The 12435-nt window shown below is 54.1% G+C and overlaps 2 protein-coding genes across 8 annotated transcripts in view; both read left to right on the top strand.

The window, feature by feature from the left end:
- The window catches only part of AKT2 (AKT serine/threonine kinase 2), a 48436-nt gene extending 46349 nt beyond the window's left edge, over positions 1 to 2087 (top strand). For all 5 annotated transcript variants that reach the window (XM_086352557.1, XM_086352553.1, XM_086352554.1 and 2 more), the window contains exon 14: positions 531 to 2087. In XM_086352557.1, coding sequence (XP_086208683.1) covers positions 531 to 610 — 80 coding nt within the window. In that variant the 3' untranslated portion in view covers positions 611 to 2087. The remainder of the gene's footprint in view (positions 1 to 530) is intronic.
- A 5168-nt stretch (positions 2088 to 7255) lies between these two features.
- Positions 7256 to 11693, top strand: CCNP (cyclin P). 3 transcript variants are annotated; one of them, XM_086352538.1, is made up of 7 exons: positions 7256 to 7395; positions 7476 to 7673; positions 9336 to 9425; positions 9503 to 9658; positions 10252 to 10410; positions 10582 to 10733; positions 11454 to 11693. In XM_086352538.1, exons 1-7 carry the CDS (start codon positions 7390 to 7392, stop codon positions 11617 to 11619), a joined length of 927 nt encoding a protein of 308 aa, XP_086208664.1. In that variant the 5' UTR covers positions 7256 to 7389; the 3' UTR covers positions 11620 to 11693. The 3 variants fall into 3 exon arrangements, with proteins under 3 accessions (XP_086208664.1, XP_086208666.1, XP_086208665.1); XM_086352539.1 differs by lacking the exon at positions 10252 to 10410 and having other exon boundaries at positions 7257 to 7395; XM_086352540.1 differs by lacking the exons at positions 9503 to 9658; positions 10252 to 10410.
- The last annotated feature ends 742 nt before the right edge of the window (positions 11694 to 12435 follow it).

The following is a 12435-nucleotide window of genomic DNA, read 5'->3' as shown; positions in this document are numbered from 1 at the left end:
GGGGAAACGCCTGCCTCCTGGAGAAGGAGACAGGGTAGCTGAGTTCTTGGCAAAAGGAATGGCACCCAGGACTCCCAGAAATGGGAGCATTGCACAGGTCGGAATAGAGCAGGGAAGAGCGAGCAGGGGAATCTTGGGGGCCACCTGGAGGAGTAAGGATGAGCCGGGGAAGGATTTGAGCAGAGGAGGAGAGGGCTTGTGAAGGTACCCCCACTTGGCTTCGTGTGGGGGAAGGGTGGTTGAGGATGGGAGTGGTGCCCAGGGCAGGAGATGGGACCACAGAGGTCTGGGCGAGACCCTGGTGTGACCGAGTCAGAGAAGCTAGGGGGATGCTCAGGAGGCTGGGCGAGCAGGCCGGGGTCCTGGCCCGGCGGTGGGGCTGTGCCTGAGAGGGAGGGAGGCCACTAAGCCTCGGTCCGCGGCCCCATTCTGTCTCTGGGGGTTGCGCTGTGGCCTGGCTGCAGCCCTGCTGGGGGCCCGGGCCCTCTCTCGGCCAGCTCTCCCCCATCTACATCCACCGCCCCCTGCAGATGACAGCCTGGGCTCACTGGAGCTGGACCAGCGGACGCACTTCCCCCAGTTCTCCTATTCGGCCAGCATCCGAGAGTGAGCAGCCGCCCGCCGCCGCCACGGGACGCATGCAGGCTGCTGCCATCACTGCCGGGGGATTTTTCTTTTTTTTTTCAACTTTTTATTTTGCCTTTTTGGTTTGTGTCCCCGTCCTTCACCTCCTCCCCCCATTTCCAGTTTTTCCCTCAGCTCTCTGCCAAACTCACCTCAGCGGTCCTTGCAGCCCTGCCTCCAGGATCCCGTCCTGCCCTCACCTTTGTTACAGACCAGGACTCGGGAGCCTCTCCTCTGCCTGCCCAGGACTAGGCCTTTGGGCAGTGGGAGAGATTCCGGTTTTTAATCGACATAAAGCCCCCGTGAGGGGCGAAGCGTGGAGCCGCGGGCAGCCCGCCTCCGCGCAGCTGCTCCTTTCAGAGGCTGCCTTCCTGGCCCCGTCGTCAGGCTCCGAGTGGCCTGGCGGAGGGCAGTCCGGCCCCCTCCTCCCGTGGGGGCGAAAAAGCAATAATGTCCAGGGACCGGGGGTGGGGGAGTAGCACGGGCCTGTGGAAGCTGCGTGCAGAATGGGGGTCCAGGCGCCCTCACGTGGACGGGGCCCGCTCTCCCTCGGGGAACCCAGAGCGGGTGCGGCTGCCTGGCCTGTCTTCCCCACCCCCTCAGCTGCTCTCCTGACCCTGTGGATGAGGCAGGAGGAACACGAGGGGGGCTAGCCTCCCCACCCACCAGCCCCGTGCCTTACCAGGGCTTCCTTCCGGCCGGCCTTACCTCCCGCTGGAGCCCGGGCCTGGCCCCAGCCCCTTCCGAGGACAGGGGCCGGGGTCTCCCCCTTCTCTCTGCTTGAGGCGGAGGGGCGCCAGCCTCGGCTGTTACACATCTCGCACCGAGACAGTATTGGGCCCGCCCGCGGACTTGGGTTGAGAGGGGGTGGGGGTCTGGTACGTGCCGAGGGAGGGGCCCCCTCACTCTCTCCCCCTCTCTGGGCCCCATGTTCTGCAGCCTTAAGGTGAACGTGTCAGTGCTGTGGGCACTCCTGTGTGTGCCTCAGACTGTGTGTGTCTGTGGGCATCCCTGTGCATCTGGGGTGTGGATGCACGTGGGGGTGTGTGCGTGCGTGTGCGTGTGTGTATGTGTGTGTGGCTTGAGTGGGCTTGGACCCCACCCCTGGCTCAAGCACTTCATCCCGAGGGGGAGGGGCGCTGGCCTAGCAGGGGAGCCACGCCTGGGGTCCACTTGTTGCCCTGCCCCCCTGCCTCCCAGCATCTGTGGGTGTTTGGACTTTAGTTTTTGTGGTTTTGCTCTCCCCACCCCACCTCCTGTAGGTAGTTCACAGAGAGACCTTCTGGGGTGGGGCGGGGGTGGGTTTGGGTGGGTGGGGTTCTTTTTTCCTGTGTGTGTATGTTGTTAATCCAACAATTCTTCCTTCTCCCCACTGGCCTGTCCCCATCTCCTCGTATTTGTACGGTACAAGCAATAAAGACACTCATTTCAGACTGGGGCCTACCACCCCGGCCTTTCCTTGCTTCCTGAGTCCAGTCCCTGGCACCGGCTGCCTCCTGCTCCCATTGCTCTGGTCACGGGGACCAGAGGTGCCACGAGGTGGGGAAGCGGGTGGAGGAGGCACCTGGGGTGCTCAAGCGCAGGTTGGGACGTGGAGGTTACTTCGGGGGGAGCTGGTGAAGAGTCTGGAAGATGCCTGGACTGGGGGTACAGTGGACAGAGACCATTCTGGTCCCCCAGGAACTGCTTAGGCAAAAAGAGGAGGGGTGGAGAGAGGGGTGGAAGGGCTGGGCCCTGGGAGCCAGTGTGGGAGGGAATGGACTCATTTCCTAGAGGGGGGTACTGCCTGCACACACCTTCTCATTTATGGCCCCCAATTCCAATAAAAGTGAAGTTGCTCAGTCGTGTCCGACTCCTTGCGGCCCCATGGACTGTAGCCCACCAGGTTCTCCACCCGTGGGATTTTCAAGGCAGCAGTGCTGGAGTGGGTTGCTATTTTCTTCTCTAGGGGATCTTACTGACCCAGGAATCGAACCCACGTCTCCCGCATTGTAGGCAGACCTTTACCATCTGAGCCACCAGGGAAGTCACTTTTCCAATACAAAGCTGTTAGAGGATCAGTGGGATGTGTGGCGGCTGTCAGCCGGGGGCACCTCAGATGGGTTCATAACCCTCAGGGCTCTGATGCCTGGCCTTTTAACCCTGGAGCTCCCGTGCTTGAATCATTCCTCGCAGCCCCCGGGCCAGGGCTGCCCCTGCTGAGCCCTGGCACAGGTGAATTTGTCAGATTTTTGCCAGACGGTGTTGGCCTTCACACACCTGGAGTCTTTTAGGTTATAAATGAGGGTAGAGAAAAAAATCAGATCCTACAACAAAAACTCAGAGATTCTAATTTTATATGAATGTTATTATTGAGCTATAAAAGTGTGTCCATATGAGAAACGGCAGAGAGGCTTATAAAGAGAGGCGTTTTAATGGCAACTACACTCTGATAAAAAGGATTTTTTTTTTTTTTAATACAGCCTTCTGGTGCAACCGCTGGAGATGACCAGTGCCGTGTCTTGTCACACCACACTGTCACTCAGACCTTTGTCTACCTCAGCCGGTTAGCACTTGTCTCGTGTCCACGGATGGGCTCCCAGAGGCCGCTCAGCTGCCGCCCTCCGTTGAACGAATCCCCTTAGACGTAATGGTGGTGCTTATTTCACTGGCAGAACTTTTCCCAAAGCGTTTTAGAGGGACGGGTTTTAATAAAATTTCATCAGTTGTGAAAATTAACTTTTGAATAGGTTGATCTTTTGTCATGTGCGTATAGACTGTCTCACAAGTCTTGTGAAAGGAGGAGGAAAGTCAGAACCACGCCTGGCCTTGAGCACTTGAGCAGTCATTCTGGCCCTCACGTCACCCCTGTGCCTGGGATGTCAAGCTGCTGGGTTCCATCCTGCCGCGTCTCAGCCGCCTCCTGCCAGTGTACCAGCACCAGCAGGCCACGCTGGGTCACTGGTAGAAACGAGATCCTTTCTCGGCTCCTGTTTTGCATCTGAGGGACTCCTTATGGACACTGCTGTCACGCCTCCAGCCGCTTCACAAGCTCTTTTCTCCAGGTGCAGGTTCCTCGGCTGGCTCAGCTGCCCCTGATGACAGACACTTATCTGGTCTCCAGTTTGCTGCCGTCAGCAGTAATGTAATAAACCTCTGTGTAACAACCCATCTTACTGCGCTTGTGCTTTTTAAATTTTTGAGGCCTACATTCTGGAGTTGCTGTATTTTAATACATGTCAGATAGCTTTTCCCCAAAGCGTAGCGATTCAAGTATTTTAAACTTTAATTTTGAAGTAACTGCGGGTCCTTTGAAAACTGCTGAAACTTTCAAAATTAGTACCACAGGGATTCTAGGACTGGAGCAGGAGATGTTCAAGATGAATTCAGAGCATCTTGTGCTGGAACGTAAGGACATGCTGAAACCAAAACCTCACTGATGGGGCATGTGAAGGGGCACGGGAGCCAAGGGGGAAGAGCCCCCAGTGGCCACAGCTGCAAGCAATTTGAGCAATAATAAATAGCATAATACTGGGTTACACCCAAGGGGTAAAATAAATGAGTCTGTGCAGATGGAAATGGTGGGAAGAGACATACCTGCACAGACTTACAGATAATTTCTGTAAACATTCTGCCTTCAAGGAGGGGAAACATGACTCCCACCCTCATTCCTCTGATGTGGGCTGCAAAGACACTCCAAAGTACAGTGTGAAAAGTGAGGGAAGGCAACTTTTCAGTGGAGAAAGTGAAGCTATGTCAGCCAGGTGATCAAGGTCAACACAGTGGTGGATCATGTGGGCTGTGTGTGCCTTAGATAGGCGATTAGAATGTTATTTTACCCCTGGGCTCTTCCTTCCTAAAACACATACTCTCGATCTAATAGAAAATAGCCACCAGAAGAATTCCAATTGAGGGATGTTCTGCAAAAGACCTGACTATGGGTTCTTAGAACTTTTCGTCAAGGTTCCAAAAAAGAAAGCCTAAGAAGCTGTCAACCAAAAGAAGCCAATGGGGTCCTAGGACAGTGAAGACACTAGGTAAAAATTCAGGAACTCTGAAGAGTGCATGGGTTTGATAATACTGTATCCATATTGGCTTATTAAATTGTGATAAACAGACCACACTCTTCGTAGGGGGAAGTGGGTATGGGGTATATGGGAACTCTGTCCTCTTTACAACTTTCCATGAATCTCCAAAGTTTTATTTTTAAAAAATTTACATGTCTGTCCCCATACCAGAACATTCTCTTAACCACAGTCCAAAGTTCAGAAGTTAACATTGAGATGCTTTTCTCTTGGACCTTAATCAGCTTTTCATTAATGATCACATTAGGGTCCCTGAATAAAAAAAAGGGTAAGTCCCGGCCAGTGACTCAATCCAGACTTAACACGTTGCATTTCCATTGTCTGGTCTGACACTTACAGGATGGTTATTTTGCCGCATGCCTGTGCTCAGTCGCTCAGTCGTGGCTGACTCTGCGGCCCCGTGGACTGTGGCCCGCCAGACTCCTCTGTCCGTGGGATTCCCCAGGCAAGAATACTGGAGTGGGTTGCCATGCCCCTCCTCCAGGGGTCTTCCCCACCCAGAGATGGAACCTGTCTCCTGCATTATAGGCAAATCCTTTACCCACTGAGCCACCTGGGAAGCCTGGTTATTTTGCAGAATGCTTCTTGATCAGGGTTTTTTGCCTGATGTTTCTTTGTGGTTATATGTAAGCTATTTTTGAAAGAACTTCCTTGAAATGAGGTGCCCTTCTTGGTATATCCTATCAAGAGGTACATGGGCAATCTGTTCTGTTTCTGGTGATGACTGATTCTTCAGTTAAGGGGTCTGTCAGATTTCGCCTCTGACAGACTACCTCTAAAGTTACTACCTTCCCCTTGTAATAATTTTGTTACAGCATATGTCATTTTATTGTGCTTCACTTCATTGTGCTTTGCAGAGACTGCATTTTTTTTTAAACAAATTGAAGGTTTGTGGCAACCCTGTTTTCAGATGATGGTTAGCATTTTTTTTTCAATAAAGTATTTTAAAGTTAAGGTACGCACATTTTTTTTTAGACATAATATTGTTGCACACAACAGACTACAATAGTGTACACAACTTTTAGATACACTGGGAAACCAAAATTTGTGTGACTCACTTTATTGTAATAATTTGTTTTCCTGAGGCGGTCTGGAGCCAAACCTGCACTACCCCTGAGGTCTGCCTCCCACAGCGTAGAGGTCCTCTGAGCATATACATATCCAGGTTCTCACCCAGTTCAGGCAAAGGAATGGCAAGTGCAAAGGTCCTGAGGCAGGCAGGTGTCTGATGTGTTTGGGGAACATAAAGACAGTGTCTCAAGGAGTGAAGGCATAGGAAGAGTAGAGGAAAATGAGGTTAAACAGGTAACAATGGGCCAAAAGGATCTTGGGCCCAAGGTAAGGTGTTTGAGTTTTAAGTATGACAGGAAGCCACTGGTCCAGCATCTCACACTCTGTTCACTTTTCTCACCTCACTGACCTCTCAGTGCCTGAAAATAGCAAGCTCTCCTGCCTCAGGGTCTTTGCTCATGCTTCCCGCCTCGCCCCCCCCCCCGCCCCCCCCACCGCCACACACACACCTGGAACACTCTCTCCATCTGCAGTTCTGGCTCCTCTTAGAGGTTTCAGTTTCAACATAACCTCAGAGAGGCCCTTCCTGCCTGTTCACTCATTCATTCAACAAATATTTACATACTGACACTGGCAAGCCTCCTCGAGGCACTGAGAATACAGCAAGGAAAACAAAAACTAGATAAGCCCTGCCCTCATGGGGTTCACAGTCTAGTCAGGAGGGAGAAGTGCTAAGGCAAGAGTACGTGCATAGAATGGGAACAGGAAATGCTCAGGATGTCATTTTTTCATGGAGAAGGAAGTATCTGAGGAAACACTTTGCAGGAAGTGAAGGATCTCTGAGGGAGGAGGTTCCAGACACAGGGAACAGCCAGTGCAAAGGCCCTGACGTAGAATTGTGCCTGGTGTGGGTGAGGCTGAGCCAGGAAGCCAGTGTGATGGGAGAGGAGTGAGTGAGGGGGATAGGAGATGGGCTCAAAGGTATGTTTGGGGGTGGGAAGATAATAGGGCCTCTTGGACTTTCAACTTGAGGGCTATGGGAGCCCACAATGTTTTGAACAGAGGCAGAGCATGAATTGGTGTATTAGGGGTCACAGCGTCGTTTCGGGCTGCACAATGGGTGGTGATTGTGGAGGGCGGCTACAGGAAGACTAGTGAAGAGGCCACTGCACTAACCCAGCCGGATCGCCGGTGACTCGTGAGGATCAGCTCCCCTGGAAGCTGTGGGTTTGGTAAAGGCAGCGACCATGGGCTCATCCCTGAATACCCACCACAGGGGACAGAGGCCTTCTATCAATATTTGTTACATGATTTTATAGCTCCCTTGCCTTGAGCTTTTAAGGTTTTGATCCCTGTGCTGGACATTTAACAATCTTACAAATTCCTCAGGACCACTGTGTCGGGTAAGTTTTGAAATCCCTGCTTTATCGCTGAGGAGAGTGAGGCTCACAGGGCCTGCTTCTGATCATAGTTGAGTAGCGGAAAGAGAGTTTGAGCCATCTGCCTGACCTAGAGAGTCTGGATGGGGCAGAGACAGCCTGTGTAGCATTTCGTCTTTGCCTCTGCACCTGCCCAGGTGAAGCGTGCTCAGCACGCATGCGCCCACGCACATTTAAAGCACCTGTCGAGGGTCCTCCGCTCATTAGGAAGAGGCGGGCACTCGGCTTGACCCTTGACGCCAGCCCGAAGGATGCTGGTGAGATACAGGAGCCAGGTTCCCGCCTCTCGGCTTGGGCCTCTCTCCATGCTCTTGACCCCAGCCCCTCTCCTTTGCAGAGTCCAAACGCCTGCCTCGACCCAGAGCCTCGGAGCACCTCAATCCCTGATGGCGTCCTGGCGGGCAGGAGCGTCTCCCCAGGACTCCCAGAGAGGCCCCCGGGGCCTTGCGCGCCACCGGGGCTGGAGGAGGCTCTGAGTGCGCTGGGGCTGGAGGGAGAACGTGAGTACGCCAGGGACATCTTCACCGAAGTCATGGTGAGTGGGGTTGGGGTTGGCGTGGGGTGGGGGGGCACCCGTGGACCAGTGGCCTTTGGGCAACTCTAACGCCGCCCACATCCATGGAGGGCAGCAGAGACAACGTTCGGGTTGGAGGAAGCCAAAGCTGACTCTCTCACCCAACACCCACTCAACAAGTCTTCCCTAACTCCCACCTCACCAGCCTCTACGTCACTTCCGGCTGACTTTGCGGCCTTTAAACTGCTGCCACCCACAACTTCTTGGCCTTTTTCTCTCGCACTGTACCTGTGTGGAATGCCCTTTCCCAGCCTCCCCAGCTGTTTGCAGCCCCTTCTTTGGTACTGCATAGTCTCTCACATTGCAGAAGGCAATGGCACCCCACTCCAGTGCTCTTGCCTGGAAAATCCCATGGGCAGAGGAGCCTGGTAGGCTGCAGTCCATGAGGTTGCTATGAGTTGGACACGACTGAGAGACTTCACTTTTTTCACTTTCATGCATTGGAGAAGGAAATGGCAACCCACTCCAGTGTTCTCGCCTGGAGAATCCCAGGGATGGGGGAGCCTGGTGGGCTTCTGTCTATGGGGTCGCACAGAGTCAGACACGACTGAAGTGACTTAGCAGCAGTCTCTCACATTGACCCACTTATCAATTATTCAGTGAGTCATTAGCAAATGTTTCTGAGCATGTTCTAGGCACTGGGGATGCCGTGATGGACACCACGAGACAGTCTGCCTCAATGAGCAGAGACAAACAAGCAAAGTAGGCGATAATTTCAGAAGGGCCACAAAAACCAAAACACAGGCTATGGTTGTCCACTGATATTGTCTGAGACAGGCATTGCCAGAAGAAATACTGAAGGGATGCGTTCATTTAACATCTTGTGAGCATCTCTCCCATGCCAGGGTCTCTGTTAGGAACCAAGATACAGCTGTGATCTGGACAGAAATCCCTGCCCTGCTGGCAGTCTAGTGGGGCAAAAAGGCAAGACTTTGAAGTAAACACCAGATATCTGAAAATACCATGAGGAAAATAAAGCAATGAGATAAAGATGATAGGGTACATGGAAAAGTATAGAAAAAGTTGGGGAAATTTTAGCTGAGACTGGAAGTACTGAGAAGTCAGAAATGCAAGGAGTGGGGAATGACCATTTCAGCTGGCACATAAGTGCAAAGGACCTGAGGTAGGAACGAGGTAAGAAGTAGCTTAAGTGTGGGTTTTCGGGGGAGAGAGGGGATAGGTGATGCTGGAGCAGGGCCGGAATCTGACAGCAATTAGGATTTTCTCTTAAGAGTACTGAAAGCCACGGAAGGGTTTTAGGCTGGGTAGTTCCTTGGTCAGATTCATACTTTAGAAAGACCCTCTGGGTGTTCTGAGGAGGATGGGTTGAGGGTTGGTGACTAAGACTAAAGTCTGGGAACCCAGGAGAAGATGCTCAGTAATGAAGTCTTGTGGCCTTGGGGCTAAACTGGAGAGCTGGAAAGTGAGGCGTCCAGAACAAAGTCCAGGGTTCTAGATGGCGACACACAAGAGGAGCGTATTCGGAAGAGATGTCGGAGGCGTTTGTATGTGGCACTCGTGACGTCCAACTGATGCGAGGAGACTGGGGCACCCAGGGCTGGAGCCCGGGAGGGAAGCCAAGGCACAGGTGTGGAGACTGAGGCCGTCCTTGCCCGACCGCAGGTGTGCCGTGCGCTGCCCTGGAGGGCCCTGCCCCGCACCGTGACCCCGGAGATGCGCGCGCTAGTGGTGGACTGGCTGGTTCAGGTGCACGTACGTAACCGCGAGGGGGCAGGGAGGGGCCTGCGTAGCAGTCTAGAACCTTGGTGCTCACTCGCGCCCCTCCCCAGGAGTACCTGGGTCTGGCGGGGGACACGCTCTACCTGGCCGTGCACCTGCTTGATTCCTACTTGCGCGCGAGCCGAGTGCGCCTACACCGCCTGCAGCTGCTGGGCATGGCCTGCCTGTTCTTGGCGTGCAAAGTGGAAGAGTGCGTGCTTCCCGAGGTACGTCTGGGGCGGGGCTTGGGAGGGTGGAGCCCTTCCTCCCCGCCTCACAGATTAAATGTCTAGTGTGTGCCAAGCAAGCACTTTACCTAGTCTTGAAATCCCAGCATGTCTCTATGTGGTAGAGGCTACCAATGTGTCCTTTTAACAGAGGAAGAGACTGAGGCCCAGAGACAGGAAGACATTTGCCAGAAGACAAGCATTTGGGACTTGGACTCACTCTTGAGTAGTTATAGTAGCTATAGTCCTTCTTGAGTATAGTTAACATGCATGAACGCAGTGCCTTACCAGAACGGCCTGGTGAAGTAGGAAGTCATATCTCCGTTTTATGTGAATACACTGAATCTCAGAGCTTCAGTGGATGTCCATGTCAGACAGTGAGTAAACGGTAGGGTTTGAGGTCAGGAACCCAAGTCTATCTGGCTGTGAAACCTCTGCTTTCCGTGAGTTCCAGACAGCAAATCAATGGCCCCATTTTACAGACCAGGAAACTGAGGCCCAGAACGGGGATTGAAACGATCCCAGGCGCTCAAGTCCAGGGAGTAACGAGCTAGGGTCGAAGATTTCCCCACCTCTTTTCCCCCAATTCCCAGCCCTCCTCCCTCTGTCTCCTGGGCGCTGGCTCCTTCTCGAGGGCCGAGCTTCTGCGCGCGGAGCGCCGCATCTTGAGCCGCTTGGATTTCCGGCTGCACCACCCGGGCCCGCTACTTTGCCTCGGGTTGCTTGCTGCTCTGGCCCGGAGCGGCCCCCAGGTGCAAGGGGCAGGAGCGCGGCGCGGCCTCGTGGGTAGGGGCATGGCTTGTGCGGGCGGGCCTGGCCTCGCGGGTAGGGCAAGGCTTGTGAGGGCGGGCGTGGCCTCGCGGGTAGGGGTGTGGCCTCGCGAGTAGGGGCGTGCCCTGACACGCTCCCCGCGAAAACTGCAGGTGTTGCTACTCGCCACTTACTTCTTGGAGCTCTCTCTGCTTGAGGCCGAAGCCGCAGGGTGGGAGCCGGGTCGCCGTGCAGCTGCGGCACTGAGCCTGGCTCACCGGGCGCTCGACGGAGCAGGTTCCGGGCCTGAGCCGGCACTCTACAGGTATGGCCGCTGTGGAGGGTCTCTGTGACTTCAGGGCCTACCTTCTTTGTCGCCGTCTTTACCGTCTCAGAGAATATGAGACAATTATGTGGGGACGCGGCTAGACTTGTTTCCTGAGTGGGAGAGAGAATGGGGTGACTGCCTAGTCTGGGTGGGGTCCCATTTGCTTTTCTCTGGAGGTGTCTCAGAGAATGGGGTGTTTGTACATATTTGGGGGCCCTTAACCTTGTCCTAGGGTGAAAAATAGGATTTCCTCAGCCCCAGAAGATGCTCTAACTGCGTTCCAGAGTTGCGAATGAGGGGTCTGCAAGCCTCGAGTTCTCCAACTCTCCTCCTGGCTGCGAATGCGATGACCCTTTAGCTGCTCGAACCCCGTCATCTTGTTAACTGTGCCACCGCGGGGCAGAGTGATCATCTTTTCCTCCAGCCCGTGCCCCTGGGGTAGAGCTGGATGTCTGTCTGTCCACCCTCAGCCCCACTCCTTCCCTCTCCGCGCGGGTCCTGGCTCGGCCATAGCCGCGCCCTGAGGGCAGAACAGAGGGTCCGCCCCTCGGCGCCCCTCCAGTCGCTCTGGAGGATGGGTGGCGTTTGCGACCCCGAGAGAGCCCCTGAGCAAGTCAGCTTGTCTTCTCAGCCTCGAGCCCCAAGCTCCGAGGACAGGTCGTGCTCTGTCCCCCGCTATTCTTGCCCCACCTCAGTTTCTCCGTCTCTCCGACGCAGCCGAGCGGAGCTGGGCCCGCTCGAGCCGTGCATGGTCCGCGCTGCGCTCCGAGGCCCCGCGCCCGGCCGCGCCGCCGTCTTCCTCAAGTACGCGCGGCCCCAGCGCCAGGGCATCAGCCTCGCCGCCGCCTGCCTGCTCCGCCACTCCCCACCGGGGCCTCCCTGAGCCTGGAGACCCCAGCAAAAAAGACTCCTCTTGTGCGTCGGTTTCCCACTTCAATAAAAAAGTTTTTATTCCGAGCGCTCTCTATCCTCAGTGGTCAAATTCTGGCCCTTCTCTAGTTTTTGATTGGTCACTTCCGGGCCTCCCACTCACCTGATTGGATGGTCTCACCGAGTCCCTTAATGGCTGCTGGGAGACGAGATGAGAATTCTGGATTACGCCGCGAGGGGGCACTGGCGGGCTTCCACAAGAGCCGCTGCGCTGAGGAAAAACGCGGATCTCAAACGCAAATACTTGGGAAAATTAGAGATCCTGAGAGGAAAATAGCAACCCAGGCTAATGAACCTTGGTCTCCGGGTTGGGGCGAAACTAGGAAGAAGGGCGACTGTCAGAAACTGAGAATGCCTTTCCTAGCCATGAAGTATGTCACCTTCATGGTGCCAGGTTTTCAGATTTAGTTCATAAGGGAAGTTGAAAATCTGCGATTCCATAAATATCTCTGCTTTTAAATGTTGGCGACTAATTCAGTATTTTTAACGGTTGCATAAAATCCAACACATCACATATACTGGCCTGCGAGGGTCATCAATTTGTGATCGTATGGGCCTTGGATAGCAAGTTTGTTAAATGGGGTCTGGTTTATTTAACATCTGAAGTGCCACAGTGTCAGTGGGTATAATTATAGTACCGACCTCATGGTGGTGTGATGAGGACGTGAGTTAACATAAACGTAAAGCATTAGGACCGTGCCTGACATCTCGTAGGTATTGTGAGTGCATCTGCATCTCAGCAGAACTGTGAGCTTGTACTGTTGTCCCC

Source organism: Bos grunniens, chromosome 18, assembly GCF_055505025.1.
Source record: "Bos grunniens cultivar Pamir isolate PY7600 chromosome 18, Bosgru_T2T1.0, whole genome shotgun sequence".
NCBI classification, from domain to species: domain Eukaryota; kingdom Metazoa; phylum Chordata; class Mammalia; order Artiodactyla; family Bovidae; genus Bos; species Bos grunniens.
The sequence above is the reverse complement of the archived record's forward strand: the minus strand, read 5'-3'. Positions and strand labels throughout refer to the sequence as shown.

Bases quoted from the DNA above. Each gene is read 5' to 3' on its own strand.
- CCNP (XM_086352538.1), top strand. The intron at 10,411-10,581 runs GTGCAAGGGGCA...CGAAAACTGCAG, and splicing joins TGGCCCGGAGCGGCCCCCAG to GTGTTGCTACTCGCCACTTA. The intron at 10,734-11,453 runs GTATGGCCGCTG...TCTCCGACGCAG, and splicing joins CCTGAGCCGGCACTCTACAG to CCGAGCGGAGCTGGGCCCGC.